At 34.7% G+C, this 27,893-nt stretch overlaps 1 protein-coding gene across 6 annotated transcripts; it reads left to right on the top strand.

The window, feature by feature from the left end:
* Positions 1 to 216: 216 nt before the first annotated feature.
* Positions 217 to 26,878, top strand: LOC139982602 (uncharacterized). Of its 6 annotated transcripts, XM_071995539.1 has the most exons (25): positions 218 to 1,112; positions 1,471 to 1,815; positions 3,519 to 3,543; positions 4,066 to 4,166; positions 4,781 to 4,959; positions 5,307 to 5,417; positions 6,080 to 6,267; positions 6,514 to 6,636; positions 6,871 to 6,982; positions 12,606 to 12,917; positions 13,381 to 13,719; positions 13,922 to 14,254; positions 15,082 to 15,435; positions 15,598 to 15,882; positions 16,421 to 16,543; positions 16,915 to 16,939; positions 18,061 to 18,137; positions 19,345 to 19,518; positions 20,359 to 20,469; positions 21,619 to 21,806; positions 22,208 to 22,327; positions 23,080 to 23,191; positions 23,596 to 23,692; positions 23,963 to 24,065; positions 24,599 to 26,878. In XM_071995539.1, the coding sequence occupies exons 5-25, from the start codon at positions 4,887 to 4,889 to the stop codon at positions 24,704 to 24,706; spliced, it is 3,468 nt and encodes a 1,155-aa protein (XP_071851640.1). In that variant the 5' UTR covers positions 218 to 1,112; positions 1,471 to 1,815; positions 3,519 to 3,543; positions 4,066 to 4,166; positions 4,781 to 4,886; the 3' UTR covers positions 24,707 to 26,878. The 6 variants fall into 6 exon arrangements, with proteins under 6 accessions (XP_071851643.1, XP_071851640.1, XP_071851641.1 ...); XM_071995540.1 differs by lacking the exon at positions 3,519 to 3,543; XM_071995538.1 differs by lacking the exon at positions 4,066 to 4,166.
* Positions 26,879 to 27,893: the final 1,015 nt, after the last annotated feature.

Genomic DNA, 27,893 nt, shown 5'->3' with positions numbered 1-27,893 from the left:
ACTGTACTGTATAGGGTAGCATACTCGATATAATTGCCTCATTGACTTATAGACTAAATCGTCAAAGTAATGTGGTCTTTAAGTCCTAAAACATTTTCACTAGCTAAACCCTACCTATCACTGGAGAGCTGACACGTTGGCCATTCATGGAACTTTCAAGTTTCCGTATGATGACTGTGGAGATCTTTTAACTATGAAAGCCTAAAGTTGTCGTCACTTATAAGCAAACCTCTTTACACAGTAATAAACAATTGTCGTACGCTGCCCCCTGAGAGGCATTAAGTGGTCTAATTGACTCAATTTTCGCACTACGTGTATTTCCATTTGTGTATTCTGACATCGAAGCAATTAAGAACAAACATATTTTATTTGATAACATATCAAAAAGGATGTTCTCCTGTTACCTTTCGGTAATTTTCCTGATGGGGAACACTCGGGCGGAGTAATATATACTCTATATGGAGTATGACATCTTAAAAAAAGTGAAAGTAATCGTAATTCACAAAGCTATCCGGCGTAGACAAGGCAAACTCAATTGTAGCTTATTATTTTGTTATCTCTTGAGTAGAATGAACGTGTTTTCGAACAACTGATTGTTTCGAACAACTGAACAACGTGTGACAATGATTTTCAAAAATTGATTTGAAATATGAATAGTTTCATCGATTTGATTTGAAGCAGGAACGAAGTAACACGAAATGAACGGCAATTGTGTGAAAACTAGCTTTAGCAAATTTTGTCTTTAATATTAAGCAAACATTTTATTTGAAACTTTTCATAAACAAACTGAAAAATGAGGGTTAGTTCGCCTGTGGATATTGTTATTTTGTTAACAGTATTTTATTGGTTTCTTGAAGGATGTCTTGCTGATACTATAGTGGGAATAGTTAATACCTCAGTGATATTAAAGTGTGCGGGCGAGGTATCGAAAAAGTTCATTTGGAAGCATAATGGCGAGACAATATCCAATAAAACAGCTTTTGACCAAACTATAAAGATATGGGAGAACAATTCTATTTGGATAGAAACCATCAATGATCAACATGAAGGGGAGTATACTTGCTCAAATGAAGCTGGAAAAGAGAAAAGAAGTTATCTCTTGGAGATTGCAGGTTTTTATTCAGTCATGCTATTTTAATACTCAATTGCATTTTGTACTTTAAACGCATATATCCAATAGGTAAGAGTATCTTTATGTGTCAGTAGGAATGCAGGTGGTTTACTTTAAAAACATAGAAAATATCTAGATAAGGTGCTGTTTTGTATCGGTTTCTAACTTTCCAGTTGCTCAGTAATTTGAATCTTTTCTTCTTTTTGATATTAAATTATCTGTCGAAAAAGCAAGTTATAAAACGTTGGAACTAGACAGTTCTTATGATGTATTCAAATAATGATGCGCAGATGATAGAAGCCTGGGGCAAACAATTTTATATTGCATCAATCTTTTCCTTATATTTTACTCTAACACAGAAATAAATCTTCAACCAATAGAAGTAAAGATCAACGGACTTGATGCGAATGGTGATATACTTGTGGCCAGGAACACCCGTATTGAGGTTACTTGCAAAGCAGCAATAAGTGGATTTACTGCTTATGACAGACTTAATTGGATAATAAGTACAGATCATAATATACTAAAAAAATGTGCTTTCACTGGCTCATGTGCTAGCCTTATGATTCATCATAATAATTCTTTTCCAACTGTTGCATCATTCTCAATCATCCATCTTCCGATGAATGAGATGGAAACCATCTCATGTAGAGTCCGATACAAAATATTCCAAACACATACTCAAAGGACCATAAAGACCTTTGGTAAGTCATATTTATTGCTTTGAGGTATTTCAATGGAACGTTGGTTTTCTTGTACTTTATTATGTTTTTAATATCCAAATATCCATGCATGTGGCTGTTAGGTTTCTTCTATTTTAATGTCACATTAAGTTTGAGATTGTTGCCTGGTCCTTTTGTATCTATAATGATTGAATTACTAGTCTAAATTAAATAATCACATGGCTATTCATGAACGAATACTAATCTTATTCCTAAATTTGAGCTTGAAACATCGCATTAAGATACATGTATGGTAACAGGCATACATATGTTATGAATGGCAAAAGAGAAATCATTGATAAAATAAACACATTTCATTTGTCTAATTTAACATATGCTACCTTTAAAACAATTCCTCAACATTAGTTGAATCATGTGTATCCAAACATACAACGTAAACGTTTAGGATCACGTCAAATCGTAGAAATCTTTACAATATAAACGGGACAGATGTTGGTGCAGAAGTTATGGTTTCTAAGAATAACGAGGTAAATGTTACTTGCACTTCAAGTATTATGGAACTAACGTACTGTAATATACTTTTGTGGAGAATCAGTGGTACTTAATGAAGCAAGTGTTCCTGAATATCTTATAAAGTCGATCAAAGTTTTGCATAGCTTTCAATCGGAGACAATATAATTACGATATTTTTCTCAAGAATACGTATTTTTATTATCTATATAATACTGATAGCAGTACTTCATAGCACGTCGAATAAGTAATGAAGACAGTAATATATCAGGTACATTTCAGATTAATGTTGGCAATTACACGTGCTGCTTGTAATGAGTTAAAATGCTTTTACCTAATGGATATATGTATGTATAATTTAATGGACGAAAAACGGTTTCATTATGTTAGTTTTAATTTTAATATTAAGGAACAATCATTTTTTTAATTAAAATCCGAAAAAAGGATCGATGAGAATTTTACTATAATATCTTTTCGCATAAACATTTTCATCAACAAAAAACAAAGCAAATAACAAGTACTATGCAATAAAATGTATTTGGACTAGATATCTTATCAGAGGCTATAGCTAGACAGATAGTGAACTATAGTGTTACCTTTTTTGAAATATCACAATCCGACAATCTTAACTGACAATTTTGCTAAGGCGATGCTCCTTTAAAACCCTTTTGTTGAACTAGTGTATGCGGAGCCGAAACAGAAGCCAAAGGCGTCTAAAACTTATATCGATTTCCTTCTTGCGATTGTTGTGATTTTATCTTGTTGCGTACCAGCACTTTGGAAGATCAACGCTAGTAGTTATTGGTCGTGCGACGGTTACAAAGAAGCTGTAATATCATGTTACGTTGTAAATATGTAGACATGAGGCGGAAAATAATCGACTTTTGTATGATAATTGCACTGAATCAAATAACGACATCGTTGACGCATAACTAGTCAGGTAATATCTGCATTTTATGTAATAAACTAAGCATCCTAAATCACTTAATGTGTAGTTACTTTAAAATCAACATGATGCATACACATGGTTTGTACACACAAAAAACCTTTGATATATTTTTTGTAATTAATAAAGATATATATAATTTTATTTTAATTTCTATTATTCAAAAAGTCAATTATATTAATTAAGCATGTGATGACTGTACCATATCCCATTGAAAGATAACAACAATTATGGTACCCGTTACTCCGTAAGTTGTTTCTTTCTGCAGCACGTCGATGTAAAATCTCTAGGAAGTAAGTATTTATTCATGCATTTGATAAACATAAAAGTTAACTTAAGTATTAAAAAGAAGTGCTAGCATTCCCGACTGATCCCATCAGAAAGAATCATAAGAACTCTTGTAATGGGCAACTGTCGGAATCACAACTGTTTAAGAATGCTGATACTAAAAAGGGAGACCACGTGCGGTTGTCTGTGTTAACCCTTTCTGTTTATTTCCATAATGGTTTTGCTACATTGATGTCAGTCCGTCTTCAATATAAAAATTTGAAATTTTGCTCTTATTTGTCTGCAGGGAACTGACACTAAGAAATTACACAATAATTAGTGTTATTTCTCTAAACAGGAAAAGTTCCTTACGTTTCCTTATTTTTCTGATGTAGGCTTCAACTACTTATGTCAAGGAATGGATTAGAAAGTTAGCATCACAAGCTAGATAAAAAACAATTACAAACCGTTTTGTCGAAACATATATCACGAGGCTTACATTTGACAAAGTTACTTTTCATATTTGTAAAGTTTTTTTCTACTTCTAGATACAAAACCTCTTCAATTGAAAGTCATTCAACACACTCAGTGATGGCAAGGAGATGTCTTTCTCCTACACAGTCAAACATTATTGAGTCAATTATGTTAGGTAACCATGAGATATTAAAAAAAAATCTTCATTTCATATGTTCATATGTTAAGATAAGGCCTTTAGTTAGGCGCGATATAGACACTGAAGCCATATTGGCAGTTAGCATATTTTTTTCTTTATTTAGCGAGGGAGCCTTCGGGTTGTTTGACACAAACTTTTGTAAGTTTGAACTCTGTGTGCTCCAACTATTCATCATGTGATTGAAACTGAAAAGATTAATAGGTTTTGACAGATGAAATTACGTTTAGAGTTAGATGTTCTGTGAATAACTGAATTTCCCACGGAATCATTCGTAAATGATTAACTTCTTTAACAACAGCACAGCACAAAGAGGACTCGACAGGCGTGATTAATTCTTTGTATGTTGCACCAAGCGAAAGACCTATGACTATTCTTAACTTCATACAAAAGACTGACGAAAGCGAAAATACATGTGTAACCAAAAAGTTATAACTGAATGACAGTTATTTGCCCTTTTGAGCATTTTACTAAGATGATAAATAACATTCTCTTCCTCATGACTTCATGAAGTATACACAGTATACAGACATCATGCTACCAAATCTGATATCTTAATGGTATTTTTGCGATCATTTTTTGCTGTCCAATAGGTAGAAAACATTCCGGGGGGTTGTGACGAACATGACATAAAAGAAAAAGAAATATTAGAGTACCGGTGATGTTAAACTAGATTTCCAGATTCCCAGTAATGGACCCATGACGTACTGGAAGGCTACTGTCGCTTGTTCTGAAATATCCGTCACAGACGTTATCGCGAAGTCTGTATCAGGTGACAGATTATTTAAATTATAGGTCAATTCTCTAATCTAAAGGTAGACTATGTCGCCAGAAATCACTATTCTATGTATCGCTTCCATGTGTTACCTAATGTTTCCCTTCTTTCAAGTTTTGCATTAAATGATGAACAAGCTGCACGACTCGAATAATTCGAGAAATAAGTATTTATCCAATGTCACTAAATGTTTCATGGTGATGACTTTACAACGGTTGTTGCAATGAAGTGTTACATTTTGCAATTTATAAATAATGTTAATTGGTTTTCATTACTTTAAGTATCTATAAGAAGCTTGATTGGCAATGTTCGTGAATAATTTTACATGAATGTCTTTTGAACAGAATGCGCTCGCATGAGAGATCTTTTCAATTTCCGAGCAATAGCAAAGGCTATCACGACACTACCAAAACATGACAACATCGTAAAATTAATAGGGACATCACTGGAGGATGGTGAGTACGGATACATAAAGTGCCATACACATATTTGGTAGTGTTCACCTGAAGCAACTATTAACTATATACACCTATGTTGGTACACACCAAATTAAAGTTCATTAGGTACTTGGATATAATTACAGTAAGTGGAGATTCGGTCGTTGTCCTTTCAATTTATTTAGCTATTGTAAACTGTATAATACTCTTTATCAGGTAAGTTTTAAGTGTCAAACAACCGTCATCATTTAATTGAAAATTCAAAGGGTTATTGTCCGTTTACGTCTAACATAGTGATACTAAACTTACGTTTCCGCACATTATTACACTACTATGAAAAAGACTGATGCTGATCGAAACTGACCATAGAGACTATTTTAGTAGACAAGCAAGCATCCAATAAGCTTTGAAGTAGATACAATTGTACCTTATCTAGTAAAGTGTGAATTGTGTTTTTTTTTATTTTCATCTTTAATTGTTGTGGCTATGCAGCAGCCAATAGCCTTACTTCAGATATCAATAGCAAAGTTTACCAATTCTGCAATTGAATGAGCATAGTGTGAAGTTCGGAAAACGTAATCAATGTGACCAAATATTAATTTAAGTCTAAGATTATATTATGTGAACGCAATAATCATTTTTCGGATAATTACTGTATCTACTTTTTTTACCCATTGTAGTGCCTTATTTTATTTACCAAGAGTACATTGAACGTGGAACACTAAAAGATTACATGTTAAGGCATTGCAAAACAACGACTAATGACGATTCTCTTGAACTGGAAGTACCAGACCAGGAGAAAAACTTACAACTGACTCAATTTGCTGTTGATATTTGTGAAGGAATGTTCTTTCTCGCCCAGCAAAATGTAAGTAGTTGCTCCACTATTTATTTATTTGAAGTCACTGGTAATTTTGTTGGCTCAATAAGAAATCCCTTTTCATCGAGCCACAATCTGTAAAGTTGTCTTGATTACATTATTCACACGTCAGTATACAGTGCGTGTGGTTTGGTATATATCTTCTTCTAACAACGACACCACGTATGTGTAATCACCGCATTGCACGTAATCATTAACTTATTATTTATTATTTTCTTTTTTCTCTTGGTAAAGCAGTTTCGACATCCGGGACTCTCTGCAAGGAAAGTTCTTCTAACTCCTGCAGGGAAATGCAAGTTGCATGACTTTTGTCCTGTTGACGTGGCAGTAGATTCAATAAATCAAATATTACAAAAGGTAAGTGAAAATAAGATAACTCGTACAATATGGTGTCTTGCAATTTAAAGTACGGTACTTGTTAATGTAATGAGAATAGCTTCTGCAAACTAAGTAAAGAACATACATGCTCGAAAGGAATCTAACGAAACGTAAACAAAGAATGCCACATTAACTTGCAAAGGTATCAAGTTTCTCATATTTATTATTTGTGTTTTTAACACTAATCTTCATAAAATACTTATTGTCTTGTAGAAAATTCCACCGACAGCATGGTTGGCTCCAGAGACAATTTTCATTGGCCATTACGTGGAAAAGTCAGACGTCTGGAGTTTTGGTGTTGTCTTGTGGGAAATCTATTCTCAAGGTGATAATTTTACCTATGACTCTACATTTCCATGCACGTATATATGTATTGTTCACGTTATGACTCGTGCATAGTTACTGAAATGAAACTATCAGTCCAAAACTACACCACGAATAGAACTAGACTAACTAGCATGGAATGGTCGTCGTGGCTAGAATAATTCATGTTTTAAGTATTGAGCAACAATCGAATTTCAATATTGAGTTCATTCCCTGCACTGAAAAAATAAACTAGTCAATATTGCCACGGACCAACGTTAAATTAGTTTGTAACGTTAGTCAATGCACACGAACTAGCAAAAATCTTCGTTTCATCGCTGCTTCTTTGTCAGTTTACACTGACTAAGGAAAATATAATCGCAACTTAGTCGGTGGCGACGGACTAAGGTATTTTAACCCATGGACTAAGAACGATACGGACACCCGATTTACGCCATAATCGTAGCTTAGTCGGTGTCGACGGACTAATGTATTTTAACCCAATTCGATTCACTTCAATTTGGAAACCGAGAGGCAACGGCAGCTTGCTGGACTTGGCATAGTTTCATACGATCACTCTAAGCAATTTTCAACCGTAAATCACCCAAGAAGGTCTTTAGAAGAATGGAGGTATTAACTGCCATCATCGGCCTACCTGTTATTCCTTTAACTTGAAGGTAAAATTAAAGTTAATTGTTAGGCCACTGGCACTAGTACTCATGTATTATGGTTAGTGTAACGCTACCATTGTCACGCTGGCGTTTCGCAATACACAAGTGCAATGACAGTGAGTAGCCTATAGGCTTCTACTGGGTACTGCAGTGCATTCTCAACACTACAGCGTGCATTCTAAACACCAATTAACAATGTGTTATGTGTGTATTGGGCTAGACTGAACAGTGGCACATAATCTTCTAATTTATTCCCAAACAAATGCTGGAACTATAAGTCTCAATAGTTTATTTGAAGTCTACACTCATTTGGTAAAGATTTCCTGTAATTTCCCATGTGAATCTAAATGGGTAGGCTTTGTGATATTTAATAAGCAAGGCTAGACCTTCAAACGTACAGTCACAGTAAGCTGAACAAATTAGGTTGGCTAGTGAACGGTATTATATGTTGCGAGCAGTCAGGATGCACGCTTCAGTTCTATTTAACCTTTTCATTTATCATTTTTTAGTATTTAATTTCCGGTCACGCTCAGGAAACAATTGCGACATTCCTTCACGGTCGACTTGTTTACTGTAAGAAGTATTAACCGTTTTTTCTCAGGAAAGCTTGATAGTCTGAAGTTAATATAACATGTGCTTTTAGTATACTGCCAAAAGAGTAAGTTGTTGTATTTGTATTGATATTTTATGTAGAAGTAACGGAAAATTTAGTATGTTTAGTTTGGTCTATAATTGCACGTTTTTTTTCTGTCCAATGTAGTGCAGGGTTCACTTGCGCGAATTCAAATTATTCTGTTTATGTATATGTATATGCATCGATTCGTAGATTATGATGTTTTTTGACATTTATTTGTAATTCAAGCATATCTGTTTAGTAGCAAAGTTTAAAGGTTAAGATTAATTAGTTTTCTCTTTTTGATCCTAGATTGAATGAAACTCATTGACGTAAATAATAGATCAGATGATACAGTTTAACGCAGTTGCTAAAACTCTGGGTATTCTCTAGTCTTCGCCGGTCCATTATATACTTTAGTACTACTAGTAAGACTAAATCAAAACGACCGAAAGACAAACTTAGTGTAACAAAGTATTGATTCTCCTCTAGCCTAGGTCTAAACAGGCTTGTTATGTGAGCAAGCAAAATAACAACTAAAAACGATTAGGCCTATAAATAAGTTGGCTCAGTGCATTTCTGTTTCTAAAATTTTATATTTTTAAAGATCATAAAAACAAACAAAGATTTAGCCCATGTTTTATTATCTCTGTATTCTGGGCATTTGATTCTGGTTGCAATGGTGATGACACTCTCGTTCAAATTTTCAGCTTTATACAGTCTGCTTCAAACTTTGGGATTGTTTTTTGAGACTACAGTGGAAGCAAATCTCACATAACTTTGTGGTGACAACTTTATTTATTTTTTTTCAAATGATGAATACTTTGCTGTTTCTTTTTTCCAGCAGGAATTGAAAAGCCAAATATCTAAGTCAAGGGTGAGGTTTCCTGTGATGTACGACACCAGTGTGGAGGCAACAACAGAAGAGGAGAACTCTGTTATATATGGCTTAAAGACATGGTTTAAGATGATATATTGGTACCCTTCGCAGAACAAAAGAGTTTATCCAAGAGCCCAAAAAGCAAAGGAACAAGTACCATAGAGAAAAAAGATGGAAGAGTGAGTTTAACTATTGTACCCAACTGTTTAATGATATTAAAGATACTTTTCATAACCTGTTTTAAAAAAAAAAACAGTCTAGTATATCATTTACGTGCAAGCTTCATAAGTTTGGTCAAATTTTCACTGATCTGTAGAGCTGGAGCCCAGAGGGTTTGGTTAGCTGGGAAGGTAACCAATTGCCTGGTACATCACAATGTTCACAATGCATTCCTGTATATGAAACCTGACGACTGGCAAACCGACTGTGGTGGATGTGGCTCTTCAAATTGTTTCATTTTGATAGAAGATAGTTTGACTTTGTAAGAGCAAATGTTAGATATTGAATGAACTGTATCAATGATTGAAAACTGTTATCGTTTTTAATGATTACTTCTCGAGTTCTTTTCTTTCAGGTTAGATTTAATGTGTTTGATTTTAAGTACTTTAATGAGGTGTTATAAGCTGTCAATGAGGATGTCATTTTAAAGTAGATCGAGAAATATTATCTCAAATAATTTTTCAAATAAGCCGAAACAGCTATAATGCCGTATTTATACTATTTTTTTTTTTTTTTTTGTCTGTTTTCTTTACGGATTGTCACGTTGTTTATTCGCCTGCATATAGAACTCAACTAATTAAAAAATCGACAACTAAATTAATTAGGTCTACAATGTTATTTTTTGCACAAACGATATGATACTGTAAAGCTCTTCCCGTAATTTCAAAAGATATTCTCATCAAACCGAAGGCAATGAAGAGGATATCCATAGCACGATTCCATCGTTTAGTATACAACATACAGTACTGTAGAAGTAGTCTTATATTACGCACGAATTAAAAACGCAATTATTCGGTGCAAGTAAGATCCTACTAAACGACAATTCAATGGCGTGCGCAAAGTGGTGTGGTATCCCCCAACGTCCATCGTCCCTTGGCTGATTATTAAAATAAAATTGTCATTTTGGGGGGGGGGGTCGCGGACTCCTAACCCCCGCCCCCTCCCTCTTTGGGAATCACCTTTAACGACCCAAGGGCAACACCCCTCCTGTATAAAACCCATTCGTTCGTTTCACATCTTTCCGTTAAACTTCAGCCCCAACCTACATAAATCTGGGTATTTGGAATATGCCCCACCCCCCCCCCTCTACCCGCCCGAAACACCCGCACACACCTTTTCAGTTACAAACTGGCCATTTCGAGAATCCCCAACCCGTCTATCTAATACTGCACTGTTTAAACGTTATGACTACAACTATTTACTATATCAGAATGGATGAAATTGTGATTTATCAATACAATTACCTCAAAATAAGAAAGTGTTGTACAATTTGATTAAAAGTTAGGCCCTTTCATTATTACAGAATCGCGACCTTACTTAAACGATGGAAACTTGCCTGATAATTTCCGTAGGGGTATAATCTCCTATACTTCTATCAACTTCACTTAAAATTAAACTGTAAACTGAAAACGTTCAACAAGGTTAGAATATAGAAGACTCCTACTTACGATAAATCATTATGAGACCTTACGATTAAATAATACAGAATTGATAAGTCTCCGGGGATGGAAATTTCGAAGTGTTGTAATTGGTTGGATCAAGATCACTCCAAAATCTATTACTACGCATTTTTACATCACTCATGAGAGGTCCTCAGGTAAGCTCCGCCTACATACGTGTAGAGAGTCTAGGAATCAAATATGATTGGTTTGCAGGAAGATGTAGTTTAGACCACGTCATCCGATTCTCATGGCTTTATTAACGAAAACCTGGTAACCGTGATTACGCGTTGAGTTAAAACTGATGTGTGTTATAATATCTTAACATGTGTAACTGCTGACAGATCTAACTTGTGTTACGGTTTCAAAACATTCTTCAGTTTATACTGATTAACGGTTGGTCTCTTATTCACAGTATACAAACTGGTCAAGCCATGTACATTGGGTACAGAGTAGCATATTCTTACAGGTCTCACATGTGTAACGGTTTTAAAAGACACTTTAGTTTATACTGATTAACGATTGTCTCTTATTATTATTATGTACAAACTGCGCAAGCCATGTACATTGGGCAAGGTAGCATCTGCTGACATGTATAACATGTCTTACGGTGTTATAACACACTTCAGTTTATACTGATTAACGGTTGCCTCTTATACACAGTATACAAACATGATCAAGCCATGTACATTGGGTACACAATAGCATATACTAACAAGTGTTACGGTTTTAAAAACACTTTATTTGATACTGATTAACGGTTGTCTCTCATTATCATGTACAAACTGAGTAAGGTACTTTGGGTGACTACGTCAAAAATAATTTCTTAACTTGAGAACCTGCAGCAGGGTAACTCTAAGGGACTCAAACGAGCTTACGTATGTCAAATACAGTATCTTACATACTAGTACAGGATAAAATCACCAATATAATAATGTGTGCAACTAGCGATATAAGTGTCATAACTATGTCAAATGGAAATGATGTAAAAATGTTTAAAGAAATTCTGATGAAACTTTCGTCTTCGTATATCATTTATTAATGTGTAAAAGTAAGTTGGCCTGACGTTTCGATCCTAGCAAGATCTTCTTCAAAGGCTAAATGACAAGTGACAGTAACAGAAGGGACAAAAACACGCACAGAATACAGACAGGTTAATGAGCATGGTGAACACGAAGAGATGGATGTAAGGGAATTAGTAGTCAAGGGATGGGCAGAAAAAAAAAGAAACCAACAGGGGAGGAGGAGCGGTAAGAGATCAACAGTGGAGGGACAAAGAGAGGATTAAGGGAAGGGGGTGGGGAATACACTGGAGAAGGACAAAGACGGAAAGGCGTTGAGAAAAAAAGGGTGGAAGAGGGCTTTGAGAAGAGGGGTGAAGGGGGGAACAAGGGGAGAAGGATGGGGAAAACAGAAGAAAATTCAGTCATGTCCTTCCTGAATGTTCATTAATTATTGTTAACAGTATAAAAACTGAAAGTCTCAACCGATAGTCACAATCCCTTTGCTCTTCATCGTTACATTTCATGTGACATGAAAGCTAAATTTACAACGCTAATGTTCTTGTATAGCAATAAATTATAAATATTTACACTAATGATCTAAACCAAACACCGTTAATGACAATTAACCCACAAGACAACTATATCAAATGACGTTTGAAAAATGTAAGTCTTCATATTCTCTCATGACAGTTCACTTGTTTGTCTGTCTAAGATATAAATCAAGATATCGAGAAAGAATGGCAGCATATTCGTTGCGCTATTATAAAATAATTCATATTGTTTCCATAACGATTTATTTCATGATCAAAATATCACCAGGGGATAGCATTGATATTAGTATTGACAGCAAACCAGGCGATAAAGTGATATTAAACTGTACAGCTAATGGAGCGGCTACGAAAGAATGGAAATACGAGGGTTATTTGATATTCCATAACCTAGAACGATTCGCACAGGAATTGAACAATACAATATATGCAGAAGAAGAATTCCAAAAACTAATGAACAACAGCGTACATGTAGATGAAAATAATTCTCTGATCATAAATCCTGTTAGTACAGGACACGAAGGGACATATGCGTGTTGGATTAACAAGTTGAAGAAGGAAAAGATTTTGCTCCAGATTAAAGGTTTGTAAAGTTTCATACTCTTTGCTATCATTTTCTTTCTATCATGGAGATATTACAAGTCTTCGTCTAAAAACCTGCAAGCCCATAAGTATATTAATATGCATAGTTTGGCTTTTATCTAATTGGTAGAATAAAAGTTACTTGTTTACCTTTCAGCAGAATTAAAATAAGAACTAGCAAATCATACAAGACTTTAGCCAGCCGAGTCCTAATGCTGAATTAATTAAATTTGATTTATTAAATATGCAACCACATATCACGTCAAACGTTACTGATGAAAGACGGCATTGTATTGTATGGTCAAATAATTATACATTGGTATAAATAACGGTAAATATGTTCTTTTTCTCCAAAGTGTACACATTGACGAAGACTAAATTTACATCCATTAAATGTGCACAGTCTGTTAGTATATTTATTGGTACACGGTTAAAGCTATATGTTACATATTTTTCCAACCTAGTGCCACCTGACATGATTTTGTCAATTAATGGGAAAGAATACAAGACCGAGTTGGTTTGGCTTTCTAAGGGAAACAACGTGACAATCACCTGCCGTGCGCTCAACTCAATACCGGCTGCAAATATAACCTGGAGTCGGCAACCTTTCAGCTCTGACCAAACGACAAAGGAAGACTGCATTGTTAACGACAACGGTAATACCGACACCACAAGCTTGGACGAGAGATTCAATTCAACCTCGACAATACATTATCAACCAGAACAGGATGAAAAACTAGTCTGTTGCGCATGGTTCGGGGCCGAAGTCGTTGGCAAGTTCATACTGAAAGTTTCTACTTATGGTAAGCTTTTCTACACAGTAACGACTTTGTCCTCCGTTCCTACACTGTCGATGAAAATACACCTCAGCATCTTAAATCATAGTCTAATAGAGGTGTGGCCGTTTAAGTCAAAACTCAGTCATTAGATGCATATCATGTCTACAAATGATAACAAACGTGAAACCTGTTATTCATATATCTATCGGTCTTCTTTGATTCTTAGAACTTGTACTCCAACCGGTCGAAGTAGAGGTCAACGGTATCGCCGCTATGGATACAATACCTAGAAAGACTATGGCCATGGTTACGTGCGCCGCTAACATAACTAAACTACCTTATCATGATAACCTTGTATGGAGAGTTAATAGTACATCCGACTTCCATTCAGAGAGCAAGTTCACGGACGCTCATCAAGGTTCCCCTACCAGATCTTCTGTGGCAGTGTACTCAGTAACGTACTTACCACCACAAGAAGTAAGAGAGTTCATCGAATGCACTGTTACAGATGAAACATTTGGTACTACTACGACAATTTGGAGGAGCTTCCAAACCTTTGGTAAGATATTCATGAAATATGTTATCCACATTAGATGAGGAATGAATGAAAGCAAACCAAGTTTACTACTGTCACGCAAAGCGATTTGGGGTACTGAAGAGTAGTGTTTAATATTTTTTGTTTTTATTAGTTTCCTAAATAAGGGATCTACTTCATCGATGTTATGATGTAACAATGAGCTCCGCAGTGTATTTTCTTAATGTAGGCTATATGCGCTTTTCCGTACCTGTTGTGATGACTCTTTTTGATACCGACAAATGTGATAAAATACTGATCAGTTTCATAATTTGAAGCTTCAAAATGATTCATTTATTTTCTATAAAAGGGCAGAAAAACTGATAATAAACCTATTGTAGTTATCACGATGTGTATTGTGTTAGTATTGTGCTAATTACGTAGTTATCAACGCAATTGACGCACAGATACTCATCTTATACGTAGCCATGAAATGAGCGAAGAATCCAGAAGGTATATAGAGGAAACATTGTTATGTATCAGTAATAATGTCTCATATTCGATTATTCTATGACAGGTGTACACCGACTTTAGTTTGTAATCATCGTTTACCAATGTGCGATATTAACACAAACAATGAGAAATTACTCCTTTGCAGTGTTTATTGTGAACGCTCAAATTAGGAGAAATTCCAGTCCGCATCGCAAAGTGAATTGTAGCATCATGTTTAGCGCAACTTACTATTGTGCAGTATTGTGAACTATTGTGCACTATTGTACAATAATTAACCACACTGCTAGATACTAAACTGTGAATTTACACAACTTGTTAATAACAGTGTATATATCATTACATTGTTAATCATTTTGCAGATGTGAGTTTGAAGCCAATAGGAGTTCAAGTAAACGGAATCGATATCACTGGAAGAGTTTTCGTAACGAAGACCAACGATGTCCACGTGACATGTACTGCGAGCATAACTGGAATATCCGATTATAGTAGACTTGTGGGAAGAGTCAGCACTACATCAAATATCACATCAAGCCTAAATTTAACGAACTCAAACGTTACTCTGACAACTAAAAATATCGTCTCGTCTACACTTAGTGGGGAATCTTTCTCTGCGATATATTCCCCATCAGAGGAAAAAGGATATATCGCATGTACAGTAAATGACACAATGTTTGGTACGACCACAACTATTCGACGGAGCTTTGAAACATTTGGTAAGTTCTTAAATGTAACTAAACTTACCATATTTTTATTTATATATTTGTATTTATTTGTAGAAAGCTCTTAAGAAACTTTCGTTTTTTGTTTTTCAACTTTCCCCTAACACCTAGAAGCAATTTTCTCTAATCGTATATTCCGTTTTATTAAATATTCAGATTTTGTCGACGTTACACTATATATTAATGAGATGGAGGACAACAGGTCCATATACATCATCAGAGAACAGGGAACGTATTATGCAACATGCAGTTTCTTATTACAAAAGGTGCCAATAAACATAACCTGGAAAGTTATAAACACCACCGTCCCAAAGGTAACCTCTGGTGAATCTTCATCAATATTGATATTCTCGCCTACTAAAAGAACAGGGAGTGTCGCGTGTGTCCTAGAAGGTCCTTACAACCAAATTTTCTACCAAACGATCTCTTTTGAAGTCTCTGGTGAGATAATTTATTATTTTCACTTTATTGATTTCTCGCTCATTTACTTTCTTCTTCTTTCTCATATCTTGCATTTACTATCAATTTATTTCATTAATGGAAAGATTTACATATACCTTTCCTAGTTTGTTCTTGTTCTAATTCTTCTCCTTTGCTGTTTGTATGTTTTCCTCATTTGCATTCTTCTTCGAATTCTTCGTCGTATTCTTCTTCATCTTGGGCTACTACTTCGGATTGTTCTTCACATTGTTCTTTACCATTCCTGTTAACATTCTGTCCATGAGAACTACAATGAAGTTATTCAGTTCTTTTCTGGATGGTGGATGGAAAGAAGGAAGGGTGGATGGATGGATACATAGCTGGATGGATGCATGGGTGGATGCATGGATGGATGCATGGATGAATGGATGGATGCATGGATGTATGTATGCAATAAAAAGACAATGTATGCATACTTATTTTGCTGCAAATGATTACTTTTGATAATTACTTTTCATTTAACGATGTGTTGTATCGAAAAATTCAATGATTTGTACAGAATTCACAGAGGGTCCTGGTTCCATGTTTGCCAACATCTACTTCTTGGCTTCTTTCGGTGCTGCCTTTGCGGCTGCTGTCATTTTATTGGGTTGTGTACTAGTTTGTTGGAAGAAAGGTATATGTAAGTTATTATTTGTCTATAAATTTCATATTTCTCATAAATTTTGACCGGTTACGGTTCGTTATAAATTTGTTTGTTAGTAATACATTCATGCGGAAATATGTACTCATTTGACCAATTTTATATACACTATATATAGTGTTCTTGGCATCACATTCCAAGGAATGGGAGGGGGGGGGGTCTTCGTGCAGGTTGGCTTGTGATGCCTTTATGATGAAAAAATGACATATTCAGAGAATAGCCCTAAAAGGAGCTTTGAAAAGAATTACCATACGTTTTACATCTATGATTGTGTCATTCAATTGGTATCTATAAAGCTTAATATTTTCATGTCAGTTATATGAATTTACTTTTGTATGATCTTCTTACAGTACGTCCACAGTACACAATTCCAACGTAAGTATTTATTGAATTATTATTAATACACATTCATAAAGAATCATAAAATGAAAGTTAGTATTACCATATATGAATCCTTCAATAAAATAACACTTGTTACATGCATCATTCATGATTTTCAAATATGGCAGACGTCAAAGCTGCTCTTCAACAAATAAAGGTTTTTCTGAAGATGGTAGTTGAAGAAATAAAGGTTTTTATATGCTTCAAACATAAACATTCAGGTTTTTAACGGTCCAAAATAAAGTTAATTTGTACCATACTCACCATCTATGCTCATTTTTACATCATCTGTGGCATTTATTTAATATACCTGACTTACATTAACTGTTGTTTGTGAGTCTGTTTTGTATCACTTCATGAATCAAGCCAGGCTGTCTACAAAAACCTAATGGCCAATGACTGAATACAATATTTCTACTCTTAGCTAATTATTTAAACTTATTATATTTTAAATATTAATAAGGTTTTAAGTAGTATTTTTTAAATTGAAAAACCTTTTTTCTCTAATAAAAGGTTTTTTAAAAGTTTTCAAGGTTTATACGTTTTCGCTGGGAGATATGATATCTGTTGAAAAAAAACTTGCGAGCGGTGTAATGTATCATATGTATAATGTATAAAATTCATATACGTTACACTTTGTTTTCCTTCCGAAGTCTCAATATTATAATTCTATTTGTTTTCATATTGAACTTCTCTCAATTTAAGGTGCATTCATATTTAATCTTGAGTCCTGGGATAGAAAATTAACTATTCTGTCTTCCCACGGGTTGAAGAATTTGTTAATTGGAAATATTGTTTACAGTACCCATGCCAGTTTTGCTTTCTCTGTAGTTGTGTTTGTATTATACAATGTCTCTTCTGTTCGTTTAAGGTTACGTTGATTTAAATGGACTTGAGAAGGCGTTACAATTGGACTAGATCCTTATTGATAGTGAAGATACAGTTAAAATAACATATGAGGCATAGTAGGCATATGCCTCATTTTCGCTTCACTTTTGCCGCTTTCGTGTTTTGTTTTTGTAAGAATATGTTTATAATCTTTAAAACTTTGCTTTTTTTTTCCATATTTGTTAAATTTTCATGTATTCTTGGATGGAAACGTTTGCACTCGGCAGTCGTTCAACACACTTGATGATGGTTACAAGACGTCTTCCGCCAATTAATTTAAATAGAATTGAGTCCACGGCTCTGGGCAAGTTTAACTTGAAAGTAAAATTAAAGCTGAAATTCCCTCTAAGGATGGTCTTACACACACACACACATATATATATATATATATGTATATATATATATATATATATATATATATATATATATATATATATATATATATATATATATATATATATCTGTGTGTGTGTGTGTGTGGTTAGGGTGTCCGCGTACAGAGCGGAAAGCCCGTGGTTCGAATCCCGGTGGAGGCTGAAAGTTTTTTCACTGTTCTTGATTTTCCAACTCATTACGATTTTCATTTATATATATTCATTTGCCTTTGTCGTTTACCTCCATTGCATTAACATTAACATAAAGTCTGTTCAAAGTATCTCTTTCGAGATCCGGCTTTAGGAATCACAAATGATTTTCGAGTTGGTTAGGCATCATGTTTGATCTCTAGAGTAAGGCAAAATATGTCACCAAAAACAGAACTAGTATTGTTCGATACAGGTGACAAACGCCTACAGTGGAATTACGATCTTCCTTACCGGTTTCGAACCTCTGGACATACAATCAGCGTCCATAGCCTAGTGGTTAGGGTGTCCGCGTACAGAGCGGAAGGCCCGTGGTTCGAATCCCGGTGGAGGCTGAAAGTTTTTTCACTGTTCTTGATTTTCCAACTCATTACGATTTTCATTTATATATATATATATATATATATATATATATATATATATATATATATATATATATATATATATATATATATATATATATATATATATATATATATAATAAAGAACAACACACCAGAAAAGTTCTACTTCACGACCGGTTTCGTCCTTTTGGGATTCATCGGGCGAAGGTAGGAATGGTTAGCCCTGCACTAAAATCAACTTCCCTACGCGAGTACAGAGTCTTGAATGAATATACGCAAACAGTATAGTGTACAGTATGATATATTTCCGTCACTGCACTGTGTACACAGTTATGATCAGTCAGTACCGATGTCTTGAATCATGATATGAAAAGACCTTCCAGAGTGTATATAAGAGCATTATAACGTTCTATCAACTGGCTGGTTATGTAAAGTCATTTTGCATGTGTGATCAAATATACATATATAAATCAGCATAAGATAAAGACATATCGATTTCATTCGAGTCTAACTATCTTCCTACTCAATTGAAAACGAAATTCATTAAGACGATCTAGACTTCTCTTTAACTTTTTTCTACAAAAAGAACAAATGGTGGGAAGAGTTGTCCAACATGACGAAGAAGAAAGATCATTCTTGCGTCCTGATGATGTTAAGTTAAGTTTCCAGCTTCCGAGTAATGGAACAATGAACTATTGGATCGCCACTATTTCTTCCGATGACATCTCTGCGACAAAAGTCGTTGCTAAGACTGTATCAGGTGACACTTTATTTGCATCTCTATTTAGACTTCCCCAGATGACAGTGAACTTACAACTAATGTCAACAATGTACTCAGTCGAGTGAAGTCTGAGCTTCACACTTTTTCAGTTGCATGCTCTTAAAGTATTCTAGTGCGTATTCGAGTATCTATAGATCACCTATGTAATTTCGAAATAGCGTTTGACCTGATCTGATCACCAAACCAATGTGATATTGAGTCATGAATATGCAACATGATTATTATAATCTGATTTATGATATGACTCGTCGAGTAGAGAAGTTAAATATAAAAATTAAAATAAAATAAAACTGTAAGCAAACTGCTTATCCACTAAAGAGCCTGTGTGGGAGAATGTGTAAAAGTACGTTGGCCTGACGTTTCGATCCTAGCAGGATCTTCTTCAAAGGCTAAATTACAAGTAACAGTAACAGAAGGGACAAAAACATGCACAGAATACAGACAGGTTAATGAGCATGGTGAACACAAAGAGATGGATGTAAGGGGATTAGTAGACAAGGGCTGGAGAGAAGAAAGAAAGAAAGAAACCAACAGGGGAAGAGGAGAGGTGGGAGATACACTGTGGAGGGACAAAGAGCCATGAAAAAAAACATAGCACAGTTATCGTTTCAAGTAACACAAAAGTATATATGATATACATAATTCATGTTACTATATAGCAGTAATTCAGCCTCACTTAATGTTTCCTGGTGGACGATGAACTGAAAATGATATGAACTATTACAAAATTGGTGGAGAGGATGGTATGAAATTCTAACTTAGTAATATTATTGAGAACACACCATCCTGAATAATTAACCCTAAAATTGTTTTCATCAGGAAGTGCTCGTATGAAGGAACTCCATAATTTCAAAGAAATAGCAAAGGCTATTATCATACTATCGAAACACGACAACATCGTGGAAGTATTAGGTATATCTCTGGAAACTGGTGAGACTTTTTTATTATTATTATTACTTCTTTTGTTAATGTCATTTTTAATGAGGGTAGTTTTGCTCAGTGTAGAAGCACTGCTTTCCAGAGGAGCCCTCAATCAGAGGAGATTGTGTTGAAATGTTACATTGAACCAACATGACAAAATAAATGATCAACCATTACTGTATCAATATATGCAGTTGAACTCAAATATCTTCTCTTTTTATTAATGTCACTGATTGACATTGATTGAAATATTATATGTAATATGTAGATGTTTACCGGTGGATAATGTTGCCATGTTGCCTCAAGTTGTAACCTGTACGAGATCCCAGGCATTATTTATCTGGCGTATAGAGAAATGAATAATTAGAAACTAGATTGTTAATAATGGTCACAAAGTACATTTACCTTTCCATTATTATATTCATTTTTAAAATGCTAATGGAAAATATTTGAACCTTACAATACATATTTCATTTATGTTTACCATTGACTGGCTTGTTATGAATTACAATATTACGACATTTTCTATAACACGAAAAACTTTAGCATTAAGATCAAATTTGTCACTGCAATATCAACTTGAGTGAAATCAATGAGAAAGTTTGCTAAACTAATGGACCACAACCGGCTAACTTAAGAGGAGTTCCGAAACTCACATCCTATATTCTGCAAGGACCAACGCTACGATATCAACCTTAAACAGTACTTTTATTGAAACGTTTCATGAAAAAGTTCTAGTGCAAAGTTTGCTTCAGTAATGGACAACATCCAGTAATTTAAGAGTGATTGAAAAACTCACAACCTATATTCTGTAAGCATTAACGCTAAATAACACCATCGGCAGTTTATTTAATGAAACTATTTCGATGACTCTTTGTAGTGCAAAGTTTCATAACGTGATGGGCCACAACCATTTAACTTAAGACGGGTTCAAAAACTCACAACCTATATTCTGAAAGTATTGACGCTACAATATCAACATTAACAGTACATTTATTGAAAATGTGTATGAACCTTATGTAGTGGAAAGTTTGCTACAGTGATGTTGCACATCCGGTAACTTGATTGAAAACTCACAACCTATATTCTGAGAGAATTAACGCTACACTATCACCATTGGCAGTGCATTTAGTGAAATTATTTCTATGACTTTCCTAGTGCCCTACTTTATTTACCAAGAGTATGTTGAATGTGGAACACTAAAAGCTTTCTTGACGAGGAACTACGAATCATCAGGTAATGCGATTTCTCACGAAGAGGAAATATCGGACCAGAACATTAACTTACAATTGACGGCATTTGCTGTTGATATTTGTAAAGGAATGTTGTTTCTTTCTGAGGAAAATGTAAGTAAAAAATATGTAAGTAATTTATTCTTAAATGGATTGACATAATACTGCATACTTCAGCTTCAAATGTTGGTTTTTGAAATCATTTGTTGTTTCAAGGCTGATTTATTAGAGCCTACTACTACGTAAGCCTACCAATTGAAATGTGTACACTAACATTTCAAATATAATAGATACTGTCCAGTTTTGCTCTAGTTATTGATGCTACTTGAATCGTTTGTTACGAATTATCATTTACCAAAGGTAATGCTGGAAAAAGACAACGCACTTTAAAAATTGACAGCAAAATCACGTAGTAAATAGACGAAAAGTCCCTGCATCTTTGATCATATAAATGTGTGAAGGGATTGATAACCATTTATTTAATGAACATAATTCTTCATTTGTGAAACATGCAGTATCGACATCCAGCACTCTCTTCAAGGAAAATTCTTATATCTGCCACAGGGGTATGCAAGTTGTATGATTTCTGCCCTGTTCACGTGGCCATGGATACAGTCAGTCAAATATTGGAAAAGGTAAATGATATTATTCCAGTATGTACAACATCTAACATCTGCAAAAAAAGTACCCAGAAAAGCAAGTAAAAAGCCCACTAGAAATGGATTCAAATTGAAATCGCTTGCAGATAATCTCATAAAATTGCATATCAATATTACAATGACATATCAATTAATACTTCTATTAATGAAGAGCAGAACGTTCATTGATAATCCACTCTCATAATCTTCTTTCTCGACATTTATTTGTGATACTGTCAGATTATTTTTAACAGATAACTCTTTTCTGTATCCGAAAATGGATTATTTAAGAATGTATTCTGTGATGTAATCACGACAGATTTTTTCTTTAAAACTGTCACATTCCTATTAGTATAAAGCTGTCATTAATTAATCCGTAATGCACTTGGAGGTTTGTTTATTTTTCGCGTTCTCTTCAATTAGAGGTTCATTAAAATGACAAACTCTTGTAACAATATCATTTTCAACAATGGATAAATCTACATATTATGAAGGAAAGCAAAATACATATTAGCGCGTTATGATGAAATAATTCGGCAGTTACCAAATGCACTCCTGCAAGTAAGATGAATAATTTGTATCTACACGTCAAAATGCTACCAAAAAAGTAATTTAATTGAGCTAAGATGCGTAAAGTGTAAATCAAGTTTGCCATTTATCCTTACGAAGATCCCTAATGGTGTAAATGTGTCAATCATTAGTGAAAGTACTTCTAACATTCTTCATCTAAACTGCTTGTTCTGTTGCAGGAAGTTCCACCGACAGCATGGTTGGCGCCTGAGACAATTTTCATTGGCCATTACTTGGACAAGTCAGACATCTGGAGTTTTGGTGTTGTCATGTGGGAAATGTATTCTTTGGGTAGTACTTTGAATTCTTCATTTTGTTTGTATATAAACTTTAGCACATTTTCGTCACTTTTATACACACTGAGCTCAAATGTTATTTCAACTAAGCTGGTAAATGGTTGTGTATCATAAAATGATATGTTCAAACCTGCGTAATATGACTAGAATGAGATTAAATGAGGAAGACGACATATATTTAGAGTGAAAAGTAACTGAAATATTTATCAACTAATGATATACCGATGTGGCAATCCAACCAACAAAATGATGTCTAATATTTTCAACCTAGCCCAAGGACGTCTCAACTAAAAGTGTCATCTGTACTCATGTATAAATCTTTATTTGTGTTTAACTGGTTACTTTGAGAACTGAACGTAAAAGGTAAAGGACTAATATATTTACACAATGTTTCATTAGGTAAAACACCTTACGATGGGCTAACGTGTTTTGAAATAGAAAGTAAGTTGAGACGGAAACAGTACTGTGAACAACCATCGATATGCCCAGGAGGAATGTAAGTGAAAACTAAATAATTGTTTAATTGTTCATTGAGTTAATTATAAGAGGTGAAATTAGAATTACCGATAAGTGATCATGTCGGTTATTTATATATATATATATATATATATCAATACATATATATATATATATCAATACATATATATATATATATATCAATACATATATATATATATATATACATATATATATATATACATATATATCTGATCACATGATAGGTTCTATACGACATAATATTATAGTTTCTATCTTACCAACATAGATATGATACTATGCTCTTAATATGGAATCCAACCACTGACAAGCGTCCTTCATTTGCGAGGCTCCAAACGTCACTACTTGCTTTCTTGAACGATATGAGAAAGGCAAGTAATCTTCATTGTTTATTGTGTTGAAATTGGAAGAGTAACACAAATCAATTAGTGTTTCTTGTATCGTGCTCATCCAAAATTGTACACTCTTTTTCTATGTTAGTTTTTATTGTCAAATACATTAGCTTCGAAGTCTCTCGGTTTGTCCTGAGGTCTGTCTTTCTTTATAATCATACATCTTGAACTGCTTGGCTAAAATATACAGGATCCTAGTAGTTAAAATGGGCCTACGTTACATTATTACAAAGGCAAGTAGACAGTTATCTGATTGTTGTTAAGGGGAAATAATAAAGTACAGTATAGTTTTTTAACCTGTTATCACTGTTATGTCAAGAGTAATATATATATATATATATATATATATATATATATATATATATATATATATATATATATATGTATGTAAAAAAATGAATTATGACACGTGATAACGTAATGATGTTTACCATGTTCATATATTTTCGAATATGTTAATGAAGCAATCTGTCTTATATTGATACTTTCATGTTAAATGTTCTTCCGTCTAGTCCAATGACGACGATGGTGATGATGAAATCGATAGCGATGAACCGGTCTATTCATGTGTGATCAACGATACGTCAGAAAATATCTATATTGATTACCCAATGGGATAAAGATTGTCTGAATATGTGACCTTACCCTAGTTATTGCAGCATTAAACCCGCCAAACCTCTCGAATAATGGCGAGGTGTCACGTAATATTTGGAATTTAAGATGTAAATTTAATTATTAACGAAGTACATTATTACTATGAGCTATGTTAAATACATATTCAGATTGATTTGTGATATTTTATCATATTAGGTTCATTTGTCTCAGGCTGATATCGATTTAGTAAATTAAACGTGTTTACTTTATGTCACTAAAAATATTTAAACTTAGTTTAGGCTATATTTTTGACGACGACTTCAATGCCAGTAGAGTACAAAAAATTTCAAAGTCGGGGATATTCAACATTTTTGCCACTGATTAGATAGGGGCTGAACTTTAATGGAAGGCCAAAGGCGAAAGAAGGATTTTATAACGGATCTGGTGCTGCCTTTGGGTCTTTAAAGCCGATTCATATGAAAGGGATCTACGGATCCTCTCCTATGAGAACACAGTTAGACGTCTACATGTGTATTCTGAGGCATGGTGCACCCGATACTCATAGCTAGTACAGGAACTACTGCTCATGTTCCACAACCGTGCAAATAACTACTTCGCTGTGTTCGTAACACGTTAACATGTGTTACAGGCGGAACAGTAATTTCTGCAAAGCTGTTACACGTTGAACTACAAGTCCGACAGGTGAAAATGCGCCGCGGCTGGGTAACGAAGACTATTCCCTATAGCCGTACAATTACAGAGTGCATGGTCGGCGCTGGCACAACACGTAGCCGACACACTGCGGCGGTTTTTCCCGTTCCCATCGTCATACTCATAGACTCCTTGTCCAGTCGCGCAGTTCTTTGTCTTACTTGGGAATTCTCCCAGATAAAAAGTACAAATTTAGAAGTCATATGATGTATTCCGAAGCATATTAGTTGTATAAATTAGATCTATATACCTGGCTTTAAATGGAATGTTATGCTAAGGAATACTTTGTGTAATGTGGCAAAAACAGGGTGAGTGCTGAACATCCAGTAGTAGTGGTTCAATTCTACCAAGGCTGAATAAAAATGTGCCCGGAAGAACTATTTACCTCGAGTGAATTTGGGAGGTTGAGTGCACGTCCCCCCTCACCCCCCACAACCCCCCCCCCACACCATGTGTAGCTCCATTTACACCCCTCCCACTTGCGCACGCCACTGGATCGAAGTAAACTGATTTAACAAAATATATAGGAACATTGTTGAAAGAATAGATTTGACCTTTTTGTACTGTGTATAAATCCTTACCTGAACCCGTTTCGAGAAACCAGTCTAAACAAAACTGATATTGATAGCTCAAAGTTGGAAAACAGAAACTCATACTCTGGGAACTATTGTTGAGAGGTCATTAGGTGATTAGCTACTTAGTAATTATACTTTCACTCTAGTTTTGGTTTCCCACGAATAGATAGATGACACAATCAACTTTATAACTTACATAATGTATTTTGTGAAAGTGAAGAAAAAGAATTTATCTATCATAATGATCGTGATTGTAAAGTATTATTACATTTATTAAATACTAGATATTTCTAAGATTGAATATGTCAATTGCTGTTTCTATTCGTTGGTTTGATATATTTTGTTGTGTTTGTGTTTTATTATAATTGTACAGAAAATAGACCTTCATTGAAGATGTGACCAGTGCACATAGGTGGCAATTGTAGTTAGCCTGCAGTACGTAATTACATATTCTTTATCAATTTCGCTCTAATGATTACTGTTCAGCCTGATGTTATGACCATATACGTAGCTAACACTGACATTATGTGTATATAGGCTACATTCATTCAATTAATTTCACAATTGTTTTTAACAATTCCTGCAGATAAGATGAGAAAGCGACCTCTAGTACGTATCACATCGAGTTCGTATTTTGCCCTAATTTATGATAACCTGTATTATACAAAATTAGATCTAAACTGAACACAATAAACAATTACCTGGATTTTGTCATGAGCTGGTCGTCGAATACTCACCGCCTTTATCTAGACACCTTTCATTGAAACCGAGTGTTGAGTAGTCATGCAGCGCCATCTTTTATTTGGTGTCGTTTTATTTTTATATTCAAATGCTCCTAATTTCAATGAAATGTTATTTAAACGATGACAGAAGTTACTTTGCGAAGGTCTCATGTATACAGGATCATAATACACTGATTGAAACAAGCAAGCAGATTGTTGTAGAGTAATCTCTATGTCTGTACTTCAGTTCAGTGGCGTAGGAAGGTACATTTGAGTGGGAGGAGGCTGAAGGGAAGGGGTCTAAGGGGAGGGGGTGTCCCCCTCCCCTTTTTGCAATTCCAGGTGGCCTCAGATGCAATTTGGTGCAATATAGCACACATCAACCCACCCACTCCATTTTGTATATAATTTTGCATTTTCACCTGTCCTTAGATGCAATTCGGTGCTCCAAATGAGATTTTTTTTTCTCATTTTGAAATGAAAAAGAGGTTTTCTGACTTGCGAAGCGGGGGGGGGGGCGAAATGATACTTCCGAGCCTCCATATTTGTCACTGGGGGGGTGGCGCTCCCCAGCCCGCCCCCCCCCCGTTCCTACGTCCTTGCTTCAGTTGCACCCAGGAACGACAACATACTGATCGTGTGTAACTCCATTTCTTCTTGTGAACTGCAACAAGACTATTCGATCTTATGGTCATAACTTGTAACTATCTTTAACATAATATGAGGACAAAAAAATAATTAAAACAGGCCTCAAGTTTTTTTTTCAGAAATCATCATATTACCTCATCTGCTTGTCCTGTTAAGACTGTCTTTTTTGACTGCAAAGGCTTAAATCAAATTATATGCATATTTTAGTTCACCTTTCTCTCAAAAAAACTTCCTCTGGAGTTTCCCTCTGGAGTATGAAGCTATATGGAAAATGTGACCGCTGGCATATGTTAGGCGAAATGCTTGTGAAAGATATTTGCATGAGACTAATCAGGTATTAGTTAGGCGGGAGAGTTGTCGTAACCGACGTACTTTGCTATGTTTTTCTATGTTTATCTATGAGAAGCATGACATTGTGGAGTGTAAATATCTGTTGATCCAAATACCAATTCAAATTTATAAAGAAAAAACGATCAAATATTATCTGTGAGTAGTAAAGTAGAAAAAGTCCCATTTAGAGAAGTGCTGCAATGACACAGATAATAATACATGCAAAC

This window comes from Apostichopus japonicus, chromosome 16 (genome assembly GCF_037975245.1).
Source record: "Apostichopus japonicus isolate 1M-3 chromosome 16, ASM3797524v1, whole genome shotgun sequence".
Classification (NCBI taxonomy): Eukaryota; Metazoa; Echinodermata; class Holothuroidea; order Aspidochirotida; family Stichopodidae; genus Apostichopus; species Apostichopus japonicus.
The sequence above is the reverse complement of the archived record's forward strand: the minus strand, read 5'-3'. Positions and strand labels throughout refer to the sequence as shown.